We start from the raw sequence: 24,091 nt of genomic DNA on the forward strand, positions 1-24,091 counted from the left end.
TGGGTCACAATGCTAATATTCTTGGGAGTTCAATGCCTTCCATTGTATAGGAAACACAGACATCTTAATGCCTGTTAAATGCTAGTGAGCTGTTTGAAAATAAATAACTCCAGTTTTTAAGCAGCAGTGTACCATAAGCAAGGGAAGATGATAAAGTCCAGTCAGGTTGTACTCAAGGGGTGACATACATAATCTGTCAAATCTGAGTCTCTGTGTTTCCATATAAATGTGATAGGTCTACTTATTCTAGTGTTTGCTGATCCTTTGAATAGGCAATTCAGTGCCTGAGTTGTCTTTTTGATCAATATTTTTTTTGCTGTTCAAGGTAAAATGCAAGCTGAAATTTAACTGAAATTGGAGGAGACTGAGGTTTCACTGCAATGTCAGCATCTTATCAGGATGTGCTCTTGTGTAGGGCAAAAATTGACTGCACATAAGTTAAGGCCTAAACTAGTGAAAAATTGCAGCCTGCACATCGTTTGTAAGGAATAGTGAAACACTTCTCTAAATTCCTCAGTTTGTGTCAGTGTGAAATATGCTCATTTTGGACAGGACTTACATTGCAACACGTGGTCTTGATGTGGAGTTCAGGACCAGCAACTGGGTTATGACAAAATGCCACCACATAAAACTTTCTATAGGCAGGTTAAGATAGGTTTTGCAATGAAAAATTATTAATATACTGCTGAAAATAGTAACTGTGCTAATGATTTAGCTGTCACATGGATTATTAAACTTTGCAGTTTAATAATAATGAATCAGGCTTTAAAGTAAAACCCTTAACTTAAAAGTAAAACCCTCAATCTAAATATATACTATTGTATTGACAGCTTTGAAACAGAAATTGAAAGGCTTTCTTAATAAAGTTTTTACTTAGAAACCAAAGCAAAAAATGGTTTTCAGTTTTTGCAGGATGATTACTGAAGGAGTAACGCCACATCAGACCTCAGCTCTGGCACTGCCCCATGCTTGAGCTCCACTGGGGAAGACTTGGGTAATATGGTTGTTTCCAAGGAGCACAGTATCAAAAGTCTCCTTTGCCTGATAGTGATGGGAGGTGAAATTGACAAAGGCAGGTGGAGGAAACTGCAGAGAGAAACAAAACTAGGTTTTTTTTAATTTACAGGTGGTTCATAGCTCCTGTTTCTGTGACTGAACTTCCAAGTGATGTTGGTTGCCTGAGGCCAGGTTGCAAAGAACTTTGTTGAAAGTAAGCTGAAGGTTGCTGATGGCTTAAGGGTGAAAATACACAGTGAATTGCATAGAAAAACAGCCTATTATCAAGTGGCTTGTATGAGTGATAATTCATCAAGTACATGAAAAGGACAGAAATTTTGCCAGTAGTTGATACTGGAGGCAATAAGATGGCAAATTTGGAGGACAAGAAAAGCTGAACCATTTGGGAATAATGTAATCAAGGAATTTGAGAACAGCAATGGATGGAGAAATGTGAAGTATTGGAAGTAAGCTGAAATAAAATGGTGTCAAAATCTTACGTTCTGTCTGTCTGTGAGACAGGCCTAGACAGGTTCGACTAATCTTCCACAGAATTTTTGCTGAAACATTCTGGACTTGAAGGACCACCACAAGATTCAAGTGGGTAAAAGAATATTAAGGATATATATGAAAAAAAAAATAGTAATTGATAAAATATGACAGAACAGTTAACTATCTGGAAAGATATATTGGAAATTGTCTGTGTTATCTCTGAACTATGAGTGCTGGTGAAGCAAAGCTTGAAATCTGAGGTGTCCTGGTCATTAATCAGTGTTTGCCAGGAGGTGAGGAACCTGATCATTCAAATGACCATGGCCACAGCACTCTTCACATCAATGGCTGCTTGTGTAGGTGGTTGGATTTCCAGCAAAAGACACCATAGACTTCCAGACAGGGCAGGTGCCTCAAGGGGAAATGGCTTTCATAGACATGGATGAATTAAAATAGAAAAACTGCATGTGGAATAGGAGAAAGCTACTGGAGAAAGCCCATAAAGGAAAACTCTTGGCTTTTACTCATGATCACCTATATCTAAAGCAGAAAAGATTGTTTACATGCAGTCACTCTCAAGGGAAAGTTTGGAAAGGAGTTAGTATTTCCAAGCATCTGTTGAAAACTGAAGGTGAGGAAGAGAATTAGTCTAAGCATTGTATTTGGTCTTCTGCTTTTTCTGACCATTGGCTGAAGAACCTGAGCTGCTTCTGCAACCTGAGCATTTGCTCTGTGATTTTTGTCTTTCCTCACTTCCATATACTTACTTGCATGGGACTGACTATTAATTGTGGCATATTGAGATATGAAATGTGTTTGAACTGGATGTGGATAAATTTGATGTATAAGAATAGATTATCTGGTATCACAGTAAAAGTATTCTGCTGTTTTTTATTTTGGCTTTATGTTACAGCTGTAGTCTGAGCCTGCAACCTTCTGTTGTCACTGCTTAGGTCTGTAAAGAAAATTCAGCAATGTATGGCACAATATATTTTCTGAAACTGAGTAAAATCCTAAAGTTTCATAAATAGAAGACAAAAATACCTTTTCTTTTTCTTTGGTACAGTCACGCACTTAGTCCATTAAAAGATTAATTAAAGCCATCCTGCTGAAAACTTGAGTTCAGTCTGGCATTGGAGAGTAGGAAATGAGGGAGGCTGTCCCTCTCCTCTCCGTGCTCTGGGCGTTTTCCACACTGAGGGTTGTAGAGGGTAAGGAGGGAGCTGCTGGTGCTGCCCAGTACTTGTGCACATCAGCGCCCGTGCCATGCACAGCGCGGGGAGCTGCTGCTGCTCCGCTCAAGCCTCCTCTGCAGCGGATGAGGTGGGAATCCATGGGATGAGGAAGGAAGGCGTGGTCATGCAGGGAAGACCATGCAGCAGTGGAGGGGATGGAAATCAAGCCTTATGTAAACCCTTGTTTGATGTTATATAATTTCTAGGGGCTGGATATTGGAACTTGGGTATTTTCAGGCTTTTTTGTTATTTCAGTGCATTACTTATAAGTCAGTTTTAATGAAAATTGAAGGCAACTTAGCATTTCAGTGATTCTCAGGCACTCAAAAAAAGGCTAATTGTAAATCTAAGAAGTTTTTTTTTTTAAATCATTAAATCAGAATTCAATTTGTGTTGTTTATATGTCTTCTTCTAATTCTGTGTGATCACATGCTGACTGTTTTGTGTTCCAGGCAGATTTTCGTGGTAATGTGTCATCTGTTTGTGTGTGAAGAAGTGTAAAGTGTCCAATTCTTTCTACTGTTTACGTTCATAGAATAATAACTCTTGTTTTCATCTTGAAGCAACTGCTAAAAGCCCCTCAGTGGAAGCACTAGAAACAATTAAATCAACAGTCCTAAATAGTTATGCATTAATGATGTGATACACTTTACAGAATACAGCAAAATTACTGTGGCAAGTATCTTTCCTGTGAACTTAAAATTTGTAACTGCCAAAGTTTGAAATCTACAAACAGATCTGTGGAGAGAGGAATATATTTTACTACATAAATATATACACAAATACATTCATTAATTTTTTGGATGATGAAAAGGAGGAATAAGTTGGAAGAGTTGACGTAGGAATTTCAGTTTATTGGTGCTGTTACTATCTGAGGACAATACAGCTTTGGATATCTCCAATGTGAAGATCAGCAATAATTTACAAATACTTTAAAATCCAGTTTGCCAGCTCTAGAAGGCACCTGGATTTCTCTGAGCAAGTGCATGTGGTGTGAAAGTGCCTCTGCTCAAGACAGAAGCTGCCACTTTGTTGGGCTGTATTTTGCTTGGTTGGTTGGGCTGGTTGGAGGGGTCACCTCACAGATAGGTCTGCCCCTGTGAAACTGTAGCTGGCCAGAGAAGTGTAACTGGCCAGGGAATGGATTTCACAAAAAAATCTAGGTCCTGTGCTTTGTTTTGCTTGTTGGGAAGGTTGAGTCGCTTGGTTCTGATGAGTTCTCAGGGTCTTCCCTGCATCCCTGCAATAATTTGCTTTATAAACACCAGCACATTGTATTCCAGAGTGGTAGTGTATTTGTATTTGCTTGGGAAGTCTTTGCTTGTGGGAAGTGGCAGACCAGAAGATCTGGGAAGTGCTGGCAAAGAGACAACCTGGAGTTGATCCTGGGTGTGTGTCCCTGCTCTGTGATGGCTCCTCACAGAGATCCTGCTGCTATCACTTGCTCCCCTTTGCCTTCTGGCAGATGAGTTGGATCATAGTAAATTATTTTACTGCTCCTGGAAAACCCCTTATTTACAAATACAGCTTTTAAAGAATCCAGTATGTGGCTGTAGGAAGTGATTTAATTTTTTGGTTGTGTTTAATCTGGAAAAATTCTGGCTTTTTTTTTCTGCAATTTTAGGAGAAAGGCAGCTAGGATTTCTTTTGCATAGCTATGCAGCACAGATGTGTGTGCATTAAAAATATATTGTTTATACTCTGGTTTCTGACATTCTAGTACAAATACCTTTTTGATTTAACATAAAGAGGTTGATAGCTTTATCAAATGGACAAAAATTGTTTATTTTCCTGGCTACATTTTTGAGAAATTAATGGCCGTTTGAGAATTTATGAAGGACAAAGAAATGGTATTCACTAATTCAAATAATTAATTAGAAGCAAATGCCTGTGGGTAGTGGGTTGTTTCCCATTTTAGGCGAATTAAAGGAAAATTTAATAATTGCTTTCACTTTTTCAGGCAGCCAACATCAAGCGTGAAATGACCTTCCATGCATTTCAACAGGAGGATGTAAAAAGTGACATCAGTCGAAAACTGCCAGACCAACAGTTTCTCCTGTTCACCACAAAGGAGGAAGATTTAAAAACAGCAGAGACCAAAAAACTTAACAGAGCTCATGAGTGTGAAAAGGAAAACACACGTTCTGTTTGTCTTCTGGAACAGAAGCGCAAGGTTGTTTCTTCAAATATTGATGTGCCTCCAGCAAGGTGAGTTTGATTTTTTTTTGTTGTGTTTTGTTTTAAGCTTTATTCCTTTTTCTTCCCTGCCATTTTTTCAATGGGACATTAGATACAAATTTGGTAAACAGAACTAAGAGTAGTGTTTGTGCCCAGGCAGTCCGAAGTCAATCACAACCTTCTTATTTGAGAGAAGTGCTAGGAAATTAAAAACACCAGTAGCAGAAAATGAGAGCATCTGCAGAGTAGGACTTGCTGGTGCTTTTGCATTGTTTTTGCTTTTAGAATGTGCTGCAGCTGAGGTACTTGGAGAAGAGGATGTGTCTTAAGAGGAAGAGATTGTTGACTCAGCTTCACCCTGACAAGTAATCTTCTAAATTAGACACAGAATCATCTTACCTGCTAGCAATTCATTTTTCAAATGTTTTTTTTTTTTTACTTGTCATACTTGGAGACACTTTCTACTCATTGAGTATTCTGTGTTGCAAGATGACAAGTGCTTTTTCTTTTTCTTGTTCATGTTAGCATCAGTTGTCTGTAAAGATTTCTGCTTAATCTGCCTGGTAAATTTACTTGCACACAATTCAGTAAAAGGCCTTTCGAGTTTATGATGCTACTTTAAAAATTTGTAGTCAAAACAGGTGTTAAGTTTTTCAGTTTGTTGGCTTTCTGAAAACCAACATAACCAGCAGGTTCTACCACATCATCCAGAACAGAATCACTTGATATTTTTCTCTGGCTGTCATAGATGTCCATGCACTGAGTCCATGAGCATTTCTACAGGATTTCCCCCCCATATATATGTAGTAAAAAGCTATGTATTACAACCTTGAAAATGGTAGGGTACTTATTTGAGATTTTCACTAGTATTCAACCTTGGGATGTCTGAGTGTCCTTCTCATTCATCCTGTGTATCTCAAAGCAAATAGGATCACAAGAACATGTAGGTCAGGAGGGACCTCAGGAAGTCACCTAGGCTAACCTTCTGCTCAAACCATATGTTAGCATTTCCATTTAACAACTCAGGCCGCTAAGGTACAGGATTTAAGTGCATTTTTGTGTGACTTCATGCAGATAATCTACTTGAAGTAGTAGTCAAGCCCCCATTTTCTGTAGCTACAAGATTATCCTTCCTTGGAGGGATGGATATTTTTTCCCCAATGAGCTGGAAAAGAGGATGAATAAACATCTTTAATGCCTTCTTAAGGCTAATTGTGACACCAGTTGTGAGCACAGGATACTTAAGATGATAGGAAGAAAGTTTACTTACAAAAGTGTCTTCTAAAGTTGTTCTTTCCATCTGCATGTATTTTGTTGGGGGCATAAAAATTACTGTTATGTTGTGTCTTTTCAGACATGCAGGTTGAGCTCCAGCTTTAGCAGAATTAAAGGATGAAGTAGGAAAGAAACCTGGAATTTATGTTCAATAGCATAATAAACATTTTGGTCACCCTTGCTACATATTTCCAGTCAAGCTCAAGTTTTGCTTTGAAGCTGAGGTGTTATTGGGCCATTTGTCCACAACTGATGGGAAAAACACTTAAACCTTTGCTTGGAGATCTTCCTAAATATATGCTGTTGTAATGAAGGGGAAGGGGAGCGCCCAGTCTCTCTTCCTTGGCAGCACAGTTTGATCTGTAAGTCACGTTCTTCAAGAAGACTCCATCCATTTCTTGCCTCTTTCTAGGCCCCTTCCAGTCTTCTGTCCAGGACTGTGCTGAGAGAGATGCATGTTCCCCAGAGGTGAATTCCTTGTTCCTTTGCCTCCTGGCAGGACTCATTGAGTAGACTGTTCTCTCTTCTGATGAGAAAATCCACCTGCCTTTGCAGATTTATTATACCCAGTTGTGGAAGATCATCTTGAATTAATCAGATAATGTTTACAATTATGGGGGATAATTACAATTATGGATTTACAAATAAGGGTTTTAATAGGGTCTTTATTTCTTATTGCTACATATACCCTCTTTACAAAAAAACCCCCAAATTTTTTATTTTGTAAAGAGGGCATATGTAGTAATAAGTGAAAGTGAAGATTGTTATTTATTTTGTTTTAAAACCTTAGTGGAACTGAGCGGAGCCCATTTCACTTCAGATGCCAAAGTGAAAGATAACATTTTGCAGTATCCAACTAAACCCATAACAATATTTAAGTGATTTTGAGACAGAAGTTTATCAAAGCTTTGGATTCATTATTAACAGGGGCATATGAGTATGTCCAAAAGAGCTCTGAAAAAGTGTTTGCAAAAGAGCTGCTAAACAGGTGGATAAATTTACTTCACTTTTCCCACAAAATGAAACAAAGGCCATCTTTTCTTAGCTGTTTTAAGGATCTCAATGAATAAGAACAGAAATCTTTGTGAGGCACTGTATCTAAAATAATTAACAGCTCAGCAAAACACCAGCATAATGTTTCTTGGAGGCATTCAGCTTCAGAGCTTTCATTATTGCTTATGGATTCTGACATTTTAGAAATGTTAAAATATCTTAACTGAGTCCTAGTGTTTTGTGTGCCAGGTAGTCAGGTGCATGGAAATTATAGTAAAATAAATATTTTATTGGATACAGAATTGATAAATTCATTGTTTACATTTTATTTCATCTTGTGAAAATACTTACAGATGTTTCTCTCTATGTTATGTCATGTACTGGAAGTGTCTTTTGGATTAAGACAGGAGGAGATCATGACTTTTTCATAATGATTTTTATTTTTGGAGTGCAAGAAATGAAATGACAGTTAACAGCATTAATTCTTCCCTTTTCAGATTTCTTCAGTTGGTCATTTTGAACAAAATTTATCAGATCTAAATCGTGTTCCTTCTTCTGAAATGCAGATAAGCATAAATGGAACTGTTCAGCTTGAGCAAATTAATGATTTGATATAATGGGGAAACTTGAATTCTTTATTTTTCCTTTAAATATTGAATTTATTGTCAGTTTTGATGCATAAAGAACTGCAGTCTTGGAAAAAGTGATCTGGCTTTGAACTGCAGTTATCTCTGAGAATTGAGATGTTATCTGTACAAGAGAGAAAAATACACTTTTGGCTGATCTCCAGTTCAAGCAGCAGCAATCAAACACAGCCAGATCCATGGATCTGAGTAGTGAAAGGCCATTTTGTAAAGAGAGAGTGGTATCATTGTGGGACTAATCGCCTTGTCTGGTGGGCAGAAGCAGGCCCAGGTTTGCCAGTATTTCAGACAGCTATGTCTGTAGAGGTCAAATGTAATCAGAGATGATGTTCCCAGCAGGCAGAGGTGTGGAAGGTAACAGGACCTTCTTGCTCATTTGTAGTTTCTTCAGTTACTTACCATCATGGACACATAATTCCAAAGCATGTCAAAAAGAAAGACATGAAAGAGCCTGGACTGCTGATACAGTGGGTGTGAGGATGTGAGAAGGGACCCAGTGCAGGGAATGGCTTCTACCTCCTGGAAGAAGGAGGATAGGATAGAAGGGTGGGGGGTGGAGAGCAAGGGGTGAAGTTTCCTTTTTTTTGAGTAAAATGTGAAAATAAATGTTGGAAAAATGGTGGTGGTGTTAAATGCCTTTTAAGACTGAAGTGTTTTGACCTATGGTAGCTGGAAGCCCTTCAGAACTTAAATGCAGTAGTGTCAGAGGGGGTCCTTTCAGGTGTTCCCAAAGGCACTAGGCATGCATCACTTCTACCCCTCTGATGGGTAGGTGCGTTTGAATAAATCAACAGATTTTCTTTTATTAGTCTTCTACTTGAAGACCTCAAAATATTGTGAAATTTGTATTATCTTCTTGATACATCATCCTCATTTTCCCCAGCCCTCCTGTACTCTGTTATCTCTGAAGAAAAGAACAAGATAAATTTTCTAACTGCCTAACTTTTTCTAGATAGTTTGTGCTGCTAAAGGACAATCCACAGCTAAACATCTGTTGCTTAAACACTTCCTTAGAGTGTTAAAATAGTTATTGTGCAATAAACCCTAGCTGCTGTGCTCTTCATTTTCACTGCTGTTAAGCAGTGACATTTGCCATGACGGTAATATATTGCATTTTACTATCTTTTGATGCTTTTATATTAAAAAAGCTGCTCTATTACTGTGAAATTAATTTTTATTCCTGTACCTATATTTTATCTACTAATTAGTTTCTAATTTAATGGAAAAACATGTTAAATAATTGAAATAAAGTAAATTAAATACCTCCAAGAATTCTCTCCAACATTGTCTCTTTAGGTCTTTGTAGAATAGCTAGAGAAAGCTGGGGCAAAATGAATTTCAGCCATGTTTCCTGACCGTCATTATAAAGAAATAGTACAGATGGTGATGTATTTTCATCCCTACATTATTTTCTTGCCTGGTCTCTCCAGGAACATAGCTCTGGGCAGCCTTCTGATTAGAGTGTGTTGTTGATCTGTAAGGCCTGCTGGGCATGATTGATTATGCACCATGCATTCCAATGGAAACATTTGCATATTTTCATAGCCAAAACTCTCCAGGAGCCTGACTTCAAGATCAAAAGCGGTATCTGCTTAACTATGATAACCTCACTGGAAGGACTTCCCAATCTGCTTGTAGAGGGAAAAACCTGCCGATCAAGTTGTGCTTTTCTGTTTATCCAGAGGTGGTGTTTATTCAGAGATTGTCTTCCGTTATTTTTGTCCATCTGTTTTAGACTAGCCCCCAGTTTTCTTGGGGGAGCTTCTTTCCTGTATCTCTCACAATTTTTGCTGAGGGGATTGATGAGGCAGCTTCAGAGGGCATCAACAATTTGTTGGCTGCTGAGGATTTTCAGCTTAATTGAGTGAAAACAAGAGGCCAAGAAATCAGGCTGTGCTTCGGAGTTACTGGCTGTAGCTCTGTGAGCTTCTGAGCCCTCTACGTTTCCCTCCTAGACCAATAGCTTTTCACGGAGGTGTGACATTTTCTCCTATTTTTTCACAATCCTGTAGGTTGAGTGCTCCTGTTTCTTAAGTTTCATGTTCTGTACTCATGTTACTTAGAAACTTTTATAACAGCTGTTTTTATATAACAGAAACTAGTCCTAGTGTAATTCCTGTATTTCAGAGTTTCTGTAAAAAATCTGTAATAGTCGGCAATACCATGCATTTAAAAGTAGCTTCTCCAAACATATACACCAGTGAATTATCAAAGTAGTAAATTGTTGCTTTGTTTACTTCACTTGTTTAGTTAAATATGTGTGCAGCTTGATTGAATTTTACCAAATCAGTCAGTAAAGCTTGATTATATTTAATATTGAGGTAGTAAACTGCTTGTCATGGTCTGCTGCAAAATGGTGTGTGGTGCCTTCTAGGATCAAACTGATGACAGAGAAAAAAGTCTTATCCAAAGAGCAATCAGAGAATGGGTCTGTGGGCATATTTTGAAGTAAAAACCTGTGTATTCTTGATGCTGTTTTCTAGTACTACATGTCCTTTGCATTCTAGGAGGACTGTAGGTACTTTTGAGCTCTGGATACCTTTCATTTGCCTGCAGTATGCAAAAGCAGTGTAGCAAAAACTTCATTGAAAATGGTAGGTTAAATTGCTAATAAAACTTTGCACATGGTTTCTGCAGAGCCAAACCACAGCTCCAGAAGTCACCTTGCACATGTGGAAGGCCATCTTCAGGTTAGTTGCCTAGGTGTACATAGTGTTTGTTGCCATGATAGCTGAACCAGCTTCTCATTATGTCAGCATTCCTGACATCTTGCAAACTGCTGGAAACTCACCTTTCAAGTGGTGAGATGCATCAGATCTCAAACATGTTGGGGAGCAAAGTAGGCCTGCCCCATTTTAGGTTGACCACTGGGAAGGTTATCTTGCTATAAATAAGCTTGTATTTCCTAGCTGCTGGTATGGACTCAGGCATTAGCATTCACAAGTCCCCACTGCCAGAGCACCACAGCAATATGCTGGGTAGGATAGTTTATTGAAAGAAGTATAGCATTCCCAGCTGTAGAAAAATTTGCTCTGAAATTGTGCATAGTGTATCTTTATTTTTCAGTGGACGTTTTCTCAGTTACCCTATTTCTCTCCTTTGTGCTGTGCTGTGGGCAGATTTGACACTTGCAAGATATTTCATACTTGACTGTGTGTTATTGATGTTCCCATGACCATCATGTTCAATCAGTTGCAGCTTCTAGATGAACCAGTTATCTGACCAGTACAATTTATTTTCATCACTTGTCTTGGATATGCTGGATGGCCTATCCAGCAGGATTTTGCCAACATAATTTTCTTTTTAAAGCACAAATTTTGGGTTAGTTGACATTTCTCTTGAGATATTTTTCCCAGTAATGTTTAAAGCAGAAGGAATATTAATCTCCTGAATAAAGACACATGCTCTTGCTCTTCTTTACTTGTAATGTTTCATATTTGACAATGATTCTCACACAATGGGGCATAATGACAACTATGTGTGATCGTGGGTTTTAAGCCTGGTTTACCATAATTGATTCTGTGAGAGCCGGGTGTGATTTAACAGGAATAGACCTAACAAGGATACAGCTGAAACTCACTTCTCATGAAAAAGTGTCTCTCTCTTTGGTGGGACCTTTTACAGCACCTGGTCGTCATTTCTGAGTTCATTGTTCCCAGGTTTCCATAGTATTAATGTTAGAAGAGGGAACTTTAACACCAGCTGGTGACTTTGGCCATCTGGGTTTTTGGCCAGTGTTAGTTTCCATTTTTTAACTGTGAGCTTGCTATCCAGTGAAAAATACAATGTGTGAAAATTTCATGGTTCAATTAAGTGTGGTAAAGCTAAGTTGTTCTGCAGCCTGACATTGGAGTCTATATTATTTTAGGCAATTATCTTCAGATGGAGGCTTTGCTTCTGTATATATATACATGCATAAATAAGTTTCCCATTTCTCTAGGAAATCCTGTATTCAAAGGACTGCTTTGAAGAACTGTCTTCATCTGTTGAAGTACACCTACTTCTTCTAAAAAGCTTCTTCCACTGGTAGCCAGTACAAAAGGCTACATAATTTTATCTGTGTGATGGAAGTTGCCAACAGACAGTGATCTCATTACGAAGCAAATTTCAATGGATTCCTCAAAAGTGGTACAGAGGAAAAAATGTGTCCCTAATCTGCAGCGACCATTAGGCACTGGTTGGTGAAGAGCTGCATTCAGTCAGCACTGCTGCTCTCTGTGTTGGCCATTGATGTGAATGCATGGCTTGTTCTCAGCTCTTCAGTTCCTTAAAAAATGGAGTGTAATTTCAAAACACTTCTCAACAGCAGGCAATATTCAATAAGAGTAATTTCTTTGTGGTTTGTGTTAGCTGTGGCACAAAAAAATTCCTCTTGAAATGCCATCTGTGCTGAGAAAAAGAAAAAAGTAAATGAGTACATGGCTTGTAACTTGTGTATCTGTGAAAAACATGCAAGAATGGTCTACTTTATATATGGTTGCACAGATTACACACATCATAGCTAGGTTCATAGCTATAATTTTATTTAAATGCTGTAAAATTAAAATATTATAGTTTCTTCAGTGGTATTTGTTGTATCACTGAGGTCATCAAAAACACAAAGCCTCTTTCTGAGAGAAATCATATCACTGACAGTTATTTGTAAAATATATTTAGAATTTTTTGTCTTAGCTCAATTAGCATCATATGCCTGAAAATGTTCATTTCACACATTTTGAAAAAAGGAGATAGGTAGTGTAGCTTTTCTCTCTTTATAGTAATATGCTTGCATTGTGTGTATGAGGAGTTACAAATTTTTTTTATATCCCTAAGAAAACTACACTGCAATGAAACTCTTGTGACTCTTATTCATGTGGTGTGATAGCTGTATAAGTGGTTTGTATAGAAGAAAGGTTATTTTTAAGATGTCTTTTATTAATAACTATAATAAATATTTATATGATTATTTGTACACATCAGATACCTGTTTTGCCTATTACTACTTCAGGTTTGTGACAATTATGGTGTTGTCAAAGAAGAGAGCACTTAATCACTTAAAAATATCAGTATCTAGATTAGGATATGTGTGTAAATTAGTTTTTTTTCTTAAGGGCTGTTTTTATTTGAAGCAGAACCCCATCTTCTTGTGGTTTTACTAATCTGCATAGTTTAATATAGTCTATAACTCTTTTCTCTCAAATCCCTGATCATTTTGAGAACATGGTGAAACAGGAGTGATGATAAATACACAAGGTCTGCATAAAGCCTCTACAAGTTTTTGTCAGCTGTTAGTCTTTCAAAAAAGATGCCGTCTGATCTTGTTACTGAAGCAGCCCTCGGTAATATGATATTGCACCACACCTGTACTACATGTGGAAAGCCTAGCTCCATACCTGGATACACAGCTGCTCTTTGGAAGCTTGCAAAAGTTTAACTTGATCACAGTTTTCTCGAGCCAACAATAAAAAATAGTTTCTGTTCTTCAAGTATGATAGTCAAGCTCAATATATAATCAGCTTTGCAGTTTTGCATGGGTCTCTATTTTAAAATCTGCCATAACAATTCCTGCAGGTGATCTGATGCTGTGACATCAGCCCATCTGTGCTAGGTACCCAGTGACCAGAACAGAGGTAGTAGCATCTTCAGAGGACTAGGGGGCACTGTGCTTAGATTATGAATTTCTGCTACTAATTGTCCCAGCAGAAAAGGTTCATCCCAAAGTACTTTGCTTCTTTGCTCTTCCATCAAATGAGTAAAATGAAATTAGATTAGAATTTTTGCTAAAAATATTTAACATTCTCAAGCAAATGTATTTTTGCACTCTGCATAAAACTAACGTTTAGAAACATTTGTTTGTTCTCATTTTGGGATAATACATTCTCTCTTAGTGGCTGCATATGTGATAGTCTCCTTGGGGAGCTGAGGGGAAAAGTAAAGAATGAATTGCCGAAATTAAATAGCAGAGTTTCTTTAATTATACATTATACTAAATTCTAGGTATCTGGGTGTTGTCCTTCCTTCTCTCCAGAAGCCCACAAATGGCTGGACAACTGAGCTGTGTTATCCTATGGAAATAGTTGTCCTCTGCAGCATCAACACCCGCATACTGCACTGAGGCTGCTACTCTGTTGACATATGTATTTTTTTATAGTAATGGCAATATTCCAGATGGCAAATGGAGTCAACAGCCAATTGATGCTTTTAGGAAATTATTCTTATATTGTAAGTTGTTGTAACTGCTGCTCCTAATTTGATTTGGTTTGTTACCCAAAACTTAATGTCATGGCTGTTTGTTTGAGGAAGAACAGAGGGTGATATTTCCATGAGTAGCAGATGTACTGTCATTATCATCAGCTTTATAATGCAGTCTAGAGCATGTGTTTAGGTAATGCTTTCCCCAGGAAAACCTCTGTTAAATACTTTGTAGTCTTAATCTTGTATGTGAAGGACATTTTTCATCCCATCCTGTGTTCCCAAGCTTATGCTCCCTGCTGTGTATGTTAATTTGGATCATGTCTTTTGTTTTCATTGTGTATGTCCAATTGGTTCTTCTGTTGAAGGCAGGCAGTGACATAAGGTGTTGAAAAAGGCACTTAGGACTTTCCTGTACACACACACACAGTGCTACCCACATACTGTGCTGTTGCCTGATGGCTCGGTGTGAGGAGATTCCTCACTTGGCTGGATGAGGAGGGAGAAGATGATGAAGAGGGTGTGCTGGGCTTATTTTGAAATTTCTTTGTAATGAAAAGTGTCTGAAAAAAAGGTTTGATGTCACTTCCTTATAAGCGTGTGTTGACACTTTAAAAAGAATGTTTTGGCTGCTCCTTCCTAGCTTAACTCCTCACAACTGCATGCTGAAGTCATGGACTGTTCTCAGTGCCCTCTTGGACTAAATGATTTGTTCTTTTCTCTCTAATAGAAAGTCTGTTAGTATGGGGAATGTTTATGTTATCTCCTCAGTGTTGCTTAATTTACTTTATATAATGGTGGTTGCTTTTATGGGGTTCACTGGGCCCTTGGCTCCAAGATTACAGATGAGTAGTTCTCACAGTAAGTGAAGAGTAGCTATTAAATAATATGTTTATGGATGTGTATACACACTTTTTTTTTTTTTTTAATGGGGTAAGCATTTGTTCGGTGACATACTTGTGTGCTCATCTCTAGTATCTAGAGAAATTTCTTCCTGATATTTAATCTTTATAAATTAATGTTTCTACTTCAAGTACCTATCTAGAGTACTTTTAGATCACAAGAATAATAACAGCAGTAGTAAAGATCTAATCAATGTTGAAAGCCCTTTAAAACATGTCATATAAAAAGGCTTGTGGTTACACGTATTGTATTCTGTGGTATATATTTGATGATGATGTTGACAGAAATCCAGGATATTACAAAGGAAGATACATTACTCTCTTGCTAATCTCTGAATAAATTATTTGCAGGGGAATGCACAATTTTGTGATTTTATTATGTTCTGATCTCAGTAAGAAGCTTGAAGAGAAAATCTGTTTTGAATGTATAGGATGGGTCTTACCAAACTAGATACTAGTTTCTAGTATTGCATGTATAATAAATCATTAACATTAAAGCAGTTCAAAACCAAGCTTTCACATCTTGATTTAAGACATAATAAACATGTCTTTTATTGGTCCTACAGATAGAAGCTTTGAATTACATTATGCAACAAATGTTCTTAGTTATCTTTGGTTAGGTTTTTTTCCCCTTAGGATTGGATTTTTTTTTTGGCAACCTGTTGTGCAGACATCCAAACTGCTCACAGTGTTAGTTGAGTTTGCCCGTCATTATTATGGCAGAGGAATATCAGAGACAGCATTTCTGCAGTGAGGAGTTGGATTTGAGAGCCAGGGAAAAATACAGTTGCTGTGAAAGAAACCATGACGACTCAGTAGATATCCCACCTACCAGTGCTACCCATCCATCTGTGGATTCCTTCTGTAGGACAAGGATGGAGGTCTCAGCAGCTGCTGCCCCTCAGTCATGGTTGCAGCTAAGCCTCCAGAGCAGTTGGAGATGTTGGCCTCATTTCACGCCCCCAAGATGGAGGGGCTGCCTGGGTACAGCTGGAGACTCTGGCTCCTAGGTAGTTTTTATTGTATATGCCTGATAAAATACAGCCCTTATAACAGGCTGCAATTCATGGAGTACTTCAGTGTCATTAAAGTACTGTTGTCCCTTGTTACTTACCTCCCAGTGATCTTAGAAACCTGTCTTGCTTACTTGCTACAAATGTGTCAGAAACAGGAAATATGGAAGATAAAATCTTCAGTTGGACTTCAAAACTGAAAGCAAGCTGTCTTTCAGTTCATTCCTATACTGAGGGCAATTTTCTGTGCCATTTCTGTGTTTCCGCCTTTCTTACCTACTTTTTAAAATTAAAGCTTTTCTGAGCTAAATGTATCCCTTGATATCATGAGAATTCAGAAAGCATCTGGCCTAGAGTGCCCTCCTGCTTTGTAAGACCTGGCTCACTGTGCTCTGCAGCCTGCCACCTTTCACTGTGTATTCTCCTCCTCCTGCTTGTTCTGCCCAGGTTCCTCCTGGGAGTATGCTTCTCTAGCAATCCCTTAAGACCACCACTGACTCTCCAAACCTCACCTTTGAAGTACTTAACATTTTTCTTGGTCACTCTACTAAAGCATTCCCTTTAGTTCCAGTGAGGAAAATTTCTTATGCTTCTGTGGTGTATTCTATAAACTGTGTATAGAATATGTTGTATTTTGCTTAATTAGAGGAATAACATAGTTGACATATTGGGCACTAACTGCATTTGTGTGCCTGGAAAAATATCCAAGCAACCTTTCCCTGCCCCGCCACATTGTGAAGAAAGGCTTTTGAGAGCTGTGCAAGCTCATAGAGGGAAGGAAGTAGCTGGGAAAAAGTATCTGGCTAACTACATGCATGAACCCAGTCATAATTTTTTTGCTACTATTTTCATTAAATAATTAACATTTGGTATGTGATTATACCCAGTTTTTACTTGGGAGAGAGCAGTGAACAACAGACAAAAGTTCAAAATCTGCTTTGGTTAGTGGGAAGTATCTTCATGTCTGTGAGCTAGCCAAAACTAACAGATTTTAATAAGCAAGGGCAGATGTGTATACATGCTAGGATATGTTTTTACACAACATTAAATCACCAACGGGATAATTAAAATTTGCTGAGTAACACCTGTGGTGAGGCCACAAACAACATGCACATTATTTTCTTTATGTAAGCAGTGAGGGACAAATTGTTTCCCATTTCTGTAAACAGTACAACCTAAAGAAAACACTTGACTTTGAAGAAGCTTATCTTTCTAACTAGAAACAAACACAACAAATATAAAAAACCAACAAACTAAAAAATGCCAAACACAAAATCCCAAACCAAGCACCACAAGCCAAGTGAAGGATAGACAGCCAAAAGCCTGGAGAACAGCTATTATGAACACATGGCTAATTTCCTCTGTTCCTAAACCAGTTTTGTCAGTATATATTGCTAAGTCTAATGAGTTGGGTTTGTTCACACTACACTTGAGCAAAAACACACATACACACACATTATCTGTAGACAATAACAGGAGCCTGCCAGTCTGCCAGTTCTGCACAAATGTGAGTGGATATCTGTTATGGAAATTATGTTTTGTGGGCTTAAAGGTACCTTGCTTCCTCCCAGCACCCAAAACTACGCCATTTTTGGGCTATTGGGAAGTGTCATTCATTGTAAGTCAGTAGGGCAGCTACCTGTGGAAGATGGGCTCGAGATGGGAGTGAGCAGTGCCACGGTGTAGATGAAGTGGGCTGCTCTTGCTCTGCTGATGCAAAAGGACTCTGCTGCTGTGCAGCCTCCGTAGTTGATTTCAGTGAAAGCAAGGTGTGACCGTCATCTGCAGTACCCAGCTTGCAGAGAAAGGTTACGGAATTGATAAAAGACTTTACAGAAATCTAGGCGGTAATTGATAAAGATTTCTCTTGGAACATATTCGTGTGTATGTGCATAGAGTAAACTCTTTATGCTAGAGTTTGTCTTGATGGCAAAATGGGTATTCTGTCGTTACTGCAGAGCCTTGCCTTGTTGATAGAGAGAATTGATGTTGTTTTAATAGAAAATATTTGAACAGATTTTAACAACCTTAAACTCATACCATGTTCTGTTTAAAAATATGCCCAAACTATCGCTTAGGGTATGCATGACTGCATATTTTATTTCTGGTATATTGCCATATTTTCTGTATCATCAGCTATGCCAAATAATTGCTCACTTACTACACTGGTAGCTTAAATACTGTTGCCTCAGAGATGTGTTTAGAAGATATGATAGATACTGAAATAATATGATTTATAGCATTGGAATAGAATAACCATAGGTTAAAAATCCTCCATGAGGCATATAGATCATGCAAGATAAGTAGTATTTACCCCTTTTGATAACTGTCTAATCTGTTTTTCAAAGTCTGTACCTGTTGGCATGTCATCATTTGGAAGGGCAGTCAGTTCCAGGATTTAAATATTTTTTCTGCTGTAATTTTTTTTCCAATTACAGCTAAAACCTTCATTGTTTTTGCATGCATTGCCTCTTCCCCATGCCCCAGTGGGCATGGAAACAATATAACCTTCTTTATTTATTTCTTTTCTCTGCCATAGTTTCACATATTGGAAGTGACACCATATATCCAATTGCTATTTAATATAGGTTGCATGAATAAAGTTGAAAATGAGCATCCCATGGGTGATCATCCCATTTAATTGTGTCATAGATGTTCAGGCTCTGGCTTTCTGCCAAGGGCAAGGGATTGAAGCACCCTCTGGGAAGCTGGGGTAGGTTGGGATGGGGATGGGTTGGAATGGGGATGAGACTGACACCAATCAGCACAGACACACAGTGGCAGAAACCCTTGAGCGCAAGCAGGAACCAAAGATGCCTGTGGTTTTTGTGTTGCTCATGAGGAATTTTGTTTGTCATGTCTTTTAAGCATCTGTATATTTTCTGGTTTTATTATTCTTTTTCCACCTCTGCCTCTTTTCTCCAGTTTTAACACAGAAGGTAAAATAGTGGTGGAGAGGATTAGAGGAGCTCCAGTGCTGGTTGAGTACCTGTGTGAGGTTAGTGAGTAGAATAACCAGGTGAGATTGATGGCATTTTAGTGTGCTGATACAAGTAATAACCTGATCTGAAAACTGAATCCAGCCCTTTTTTTCCCACCTTGATGCGTTGTGTGGGCACAGCTTGGACTTGACCCAATCTGCTGTAGTTCATGTATGGTTGGAAGCCAAGAAAAGCACTTCTACCCACCAAAGAATGGCACAAGAACTAGTTTAGAGAAGGCATATTTGTTGCTCACTTGCAAAGCAGTAGTCTTATCATCACTGCTAGCTCTGCAATTTAAACTGAGTAGTCTCTTTCTTTATAATGCTTAATATGCTTCAGCTGCGCTTTCTGCCCCCACCTCCTTGCTCCCAAAATGTATGTAGGCTCCCAACAGCAGTGTACTGCTGGAGTGAAGGAGGCTTGCTTTGAGGATTCAGTGCTTTGAACACAGTTTGTTTACAGCAGGTATAAAGCAGAAGCATTATTTTACTCCCTGGAGGAACAGGGAAGTTGGCAACCATCCATTTGTGCAGCTTTGAAACTTGATTACTATTTGTTTGAATAGTGGTGCACTAGATGGGTTTTGACAAACTCCAGATTGCAAACAGTGTTGATGAAGCATATGTTTATGTAAACGTGTATATGTGTGTATAGAATAGATCAATATGTATGCCTGTAAATCAATACCTGTAAAACCTTGTGAACACGAATTTAAAAAGTCTCTGGTTTAGATGAGTCTCAAGGGTCACTTCTATTTTCCCTTCTGTGATTGTCTTCTGTGGGAATTGCGTTAAAGTTAGACCTGGGAATGGTTGGGCAGATGACTCAGTGTTAAAAGTGAAGGACCATTACCCAGGTATTTTCAAGAGCATCATGCAGTTGAAACTCATGTCCTCTAGGAATTAATTGCTCTAAGAATGGCTGTTTCACTAACTACATTTGCTGCAAATAGTTTCCCATTTATTTTCCCTTGTCTGTGTCTACGCACAGTTATGTACTTAGGTACTGCAGCACAGCTAATTAATGTGCTGTGTAATTTAGGAGAGATGATTTTTTGCTTTTTGACTGAACTTCAGACATGCACGGAGAGATGACTGTTTTAGGGGAAAAGATCTGCTTCAGTGTGTATAGGATAGCAGCTGTGCTGACAGCAAAAGCAATAGCTCTTTGTGCGGCATTTTTATGATTCAGTGCTGTACAGACACTAACATGCTGTAAACTGCAAACACTAAGCAAAACCACTTTAAAGATGTTCAAGAAGCAATACAGCAGGAGGAAGTGGCTGCCCAGCAAGGCAGGGGATGTACTGGGATTAGAAGTGGAGACTTCCTGACGGCTAGCCCTGCTCTCCTCCTTCTTTTAATTCCCAACAGCCAGCTCCTCTTTCTGACTTTTATGCCCCATTTACACTTCCTATCTAAAGTCCATTGTTCAAAATTCTGCCTCAAAGTTGTCTTGAAAAACAGGGAAAAACCTCTAATCCAAACACAAAGCAAAATACCTTCTACTCCATATGAGGTCTTATGTGCTTATTAAAAAAATCTGTGCCATTCCTGCCTTTATGCCAAATGAACTTGGAAAAGTCCTTGGTTTCTCTTACATGGTAAATTACTTTTTATTTTCTTGTATTTGGATTCAAATGATGGTCAAAAGCATGTTTTCTGAAAATGTCATTTATTTATTTAAAACCTTTTATCTTCGGGTGTTTAACACAAATTATGTAAAGTGTGGTTTTAAAGCAGCTGAACATCCAGACTTGCAGTTGTCCCAGGTATTTTGTGGTGAGACTTGGACATGAGTTTATCAAACGGAATCAACCACTTTCTGAAAATGGTGGCCTAAGTGAATTGTCTAGATTGACACAAAGGAGTTGCTAGCCTTGGCAGTACATTCTGACTCTCTGTCCTGCTGCACCATAGCAATTTTAGGTTATTGCCAGTCTCTCTGATCAGTCCAGACAAGGTGTTAAATAGCAAATTTTAACAGTGGTTTGGCAATGAAGAACTGAGATTTTTATGTTTTTATCTGGTTTAAAGCCCATTTTGCAGTCATATTGGTCTTCAAACAGAACAGTGAAATTCATAGCAGTTGAGATTTAAAAGAATAAAAGCATCATTCATTCTTTCATTGTAGCTTACTTTATGAAGAACTTAGCATCTGTGACACCAACCCTTGTACCTCATCCAAATATAAAAGTAAATAGCAGAGTGTACATTTTTTGGGGAAGAAAATACGTGTTCATGCATTTGATATTCTCCACAGCTCAAGCCACAGGAATGAGCTGGATGATTCCTCTGCCTCTATGAGATGGGGGGGTTCAAAGCACGTGTACTGTTCTCAGCAATTATGCACTTATCAACCTAAGCTACATGAAGAATTACTAGAAATGGGAAAGTTAAAATGGGTGTAGAGCATGTGTGCATATTTTAAAAGTATATATTTATATATACTTCCTATATAAATAAACAGTACTACAGAAGAATACATGTCAGTCACAGTCACTGCAGTAGAAGTGGCTCTGTTACAGCATCAGTGCTTCCTACACTGTATGCTGGTCTCTTGTAGTGCTTTGCTTTTGTTCAGCAAGACTCTCCAAATTAAGCATCCCATCATAAGGATTAACTAGGCATGAAAATACTTAAAAGACTCTAATCTCATTAGATAAACTCATCATTTTTAGTCCACATAATGGAGAGACAAAGAAAACAAAATTGTGTTTGAAATATGACTGTCTGCTGTTAGACAAAAAAAAAACAGGGATAAATCAGCTGAAGAAAATGTGGTAAATGACTAATGTGGTGGTCTGAAGCAGTGTATTAGTGTCCTGCAGTTGTTTATCTAGCAGCAGATATTATATTAACTTTGGAGTAATGGTGATCCCCCAAACAGAGTATTCCTTATCTTATTGAAACTGGAAAAGCTGCATTTAACTAATATGAACCTTCTCTTACATGCAGAGCTTAGAAGTGAAGAGAAAGCCTCCTCCTGATTATGGTGGTGCTATTTAACGGGAGAGTAAGCATATTTAGAACCAACAGTAACTTGATTGTGTTTTACATTGAGTGGAGCTGTGCTTTGGTGAACTGGTGATTTTCCCCATTGAATCAGGCCAGCACAAGAACGGAGATGATTTTCTCTTTCCTCTTTTATTAGCAATATTTAATAGTGCTTCACTAGCACATTGAAGAGAAGCTGTAAAGGAAGAAAAATGAAATGCCTAGTGAGAAGGTGCAATTTTGTCTTTTCTGGTGGTTTCTGAAATTCTGCACTAGCCAGGGAGCTCTTCTGTTCTGCCCATTGGCATTTCAGCACCTCTGCTGAAGCTTCCATGTCTGTTAGAGCTTTGTTTTACAGATTGCATGTTTTGTATCTTGGGGATCTGTTCATTCCCATTTTCACATCCCTAGTCCACTGGAAGCTACACTGGGGTGAAGATTCTGTTCTCAGCCATGATTTTACTTCCACCTGGCACATAGCCCTTTCTTTGCTCATTATCCTTCTTTGTTGTCCACTTCTGTTTACATCTAACCATCATAGCTCTTGAAGCCTTTCTGGTTAATTAATCCAAAAATCCTTTTCTTGCATATTCTGTATATATTTCATTTCCTTTGTATCCAGCTGTGTTGTCCATGGCTTGCACAACCAGATCTTTCCAGAGATCTTTAGGTATTCTTTGAAGTGCCACTTCTGCCTGATGTTACACCACAGCTTTCCCTCTTCTGCTTTTGGGCATGCCTCTTTTTTTGCAGCTGGTATTGATGCACCTGCCCATCTTGCATTTTATGGATTAGATCCCTGCCTGCGAGAAACTGGCAGCAGTCCTTGGTTCTGAGCTTCTGTTATGCAGATCAAAGAAATGTCAATTAACACATCCCATTATTTGAAAAGCCACATAAGCAAGGTTTGCATGCAACTTCTGGAAGGTTTTTTTTAAACCATCCTTTAAACCATTGTAAGTTGCATTTGCCTGTACACAGTCCCCAGAAGAGATGTTTTATATTCCACAGATTTTCAGACTAATTGTTACAGAATTAGATTATTTTAAAAAGATTAATAGCAAGTAATGAAAGTGCAGCTATCATTTTGACTGTCCAAGTGGGTGTCATTCTGTATATCCTTTGAATGCCACAGAAATAACAAGTCTTCTATGTCAATAGAATTTTTCCGTATTGTAATTTTTCCTGTATATATTTTCTACTTAAAGAGGCTTATCAAGGACTAAGGGCTAAAACTTTTTGCCATTAGTCACTAGATTGCATTAAATACTTGCTTTGTACTTGCAGATGGAGACAAAATGCGGAAGAGCTTAGGTTAAATGTTTTTTTTCTGAATTACAAATCTAAAATTTCTTTTTTAAAGCAGAGGCATTGCTGGCACATTTTGTTACCATCTTCTGGGCAAAGTGATAGCACAGAGAGATCAAACAGTCTGTTGTTTCATCAAAACTTTCTAAAGTTTCTTGTTAGACTTTGTCCAGATTCCAAGCATCCACATGGGAGCTGAGGGCAGGGGGGAAGCTTGGAGACTTGGGGGAAGCTGGGAGAGGTACAAGCTGGTTGACATTATGAGTAAATATGGAAGGATAAGTATGTTTCCTCAAAATGAGGTAGAATAAAGCTACAGAATTTGGATATGGGGGCTAATTGCCAAAGACTTTGATGCTAACATGGCAGATTTCCTATTCTTTGTAATACAGAGTCTGGTTACAAGTTTCAAAATCTGCACTTGGATCAGAAGGGATGTTTTGGCTTTTTTTCCTCTGCTGAAATCTCATTTTTTGAAATTTTGAGCATATCAATGTGCAGCTGTTTACATAGGAATGCTAGGCAGGATTCTTTGGAATAGAGATGGAAGGAAGATCCTAAGCATTTGTGCAGGCACTGTTTTATGGCATTCCAAAGTCTATAGCTAAAGTATGGGTTCATTAATGCATTTATTATTTTCTGGGTGTATGTATTTTGGGTTTCTTACTCTCATATCTGAAAATGTAATTGGAACTTGTATTAGTTTGGAATAACAAGGTGTCCTGCTTGTTAATGGAAGAATTAGTTCACAGTTTATTGAGCAAAGAACCACTTCAGTTTTGTTTTTCTGTTGGTATCTGAAAAAAGTCCTAATCCAGAATGACACTAAACATGCTATGCAAAATTGTAGTCCTAAAAAAGTCCTAAAAAAAGTCGTCCTCTAACCTTAGAGTTGGATCTGTTT

The 24,091-nt window shown here is 38.2% G+C and overlaps 1 protein-coding gene across 1 annotated transcript in view; it reads left to right on the forward strand.

Annotated features, from left to right (window-relative positions):
* ZNF704 (zinc finger protein 704) overlaps positions 1-24,091 on the forward strand; it is an 86,228-nt gene that overhangs the window by 14,434 nt on the left and 47,703 nt on the right. Inside the window, exon 2 of the mRNA XM_041464345.1 lies at positions 4,684-4,931. Within this exon, the coding sequence (XP_041320279.1) occupies positions 4,684-4,931 (248 nt within the window). The remainder of the gene's footprint in view (positions 1-4,683; positions 4,932-24,091) is intronic.

The sequence above is a fragment of the Pyrgilauda ruficollis genome, unplaced genomic scaffold (genome assembly GCF_017590135.1).
Source record: "Pyrgilauda ruficollis isolate IOZ18807 unplaced genomic scaffold, ASM1759013v1 scaffold18, whole genome shotgun sequence".
NCBI classification, from domain to species: domain Eukaryota; kingdom Metazoa; phylum Chordata; class Aves; order Passeriformes; family Passeridae; genus Pyrgilauda; species Pyrgilauda ruficollis.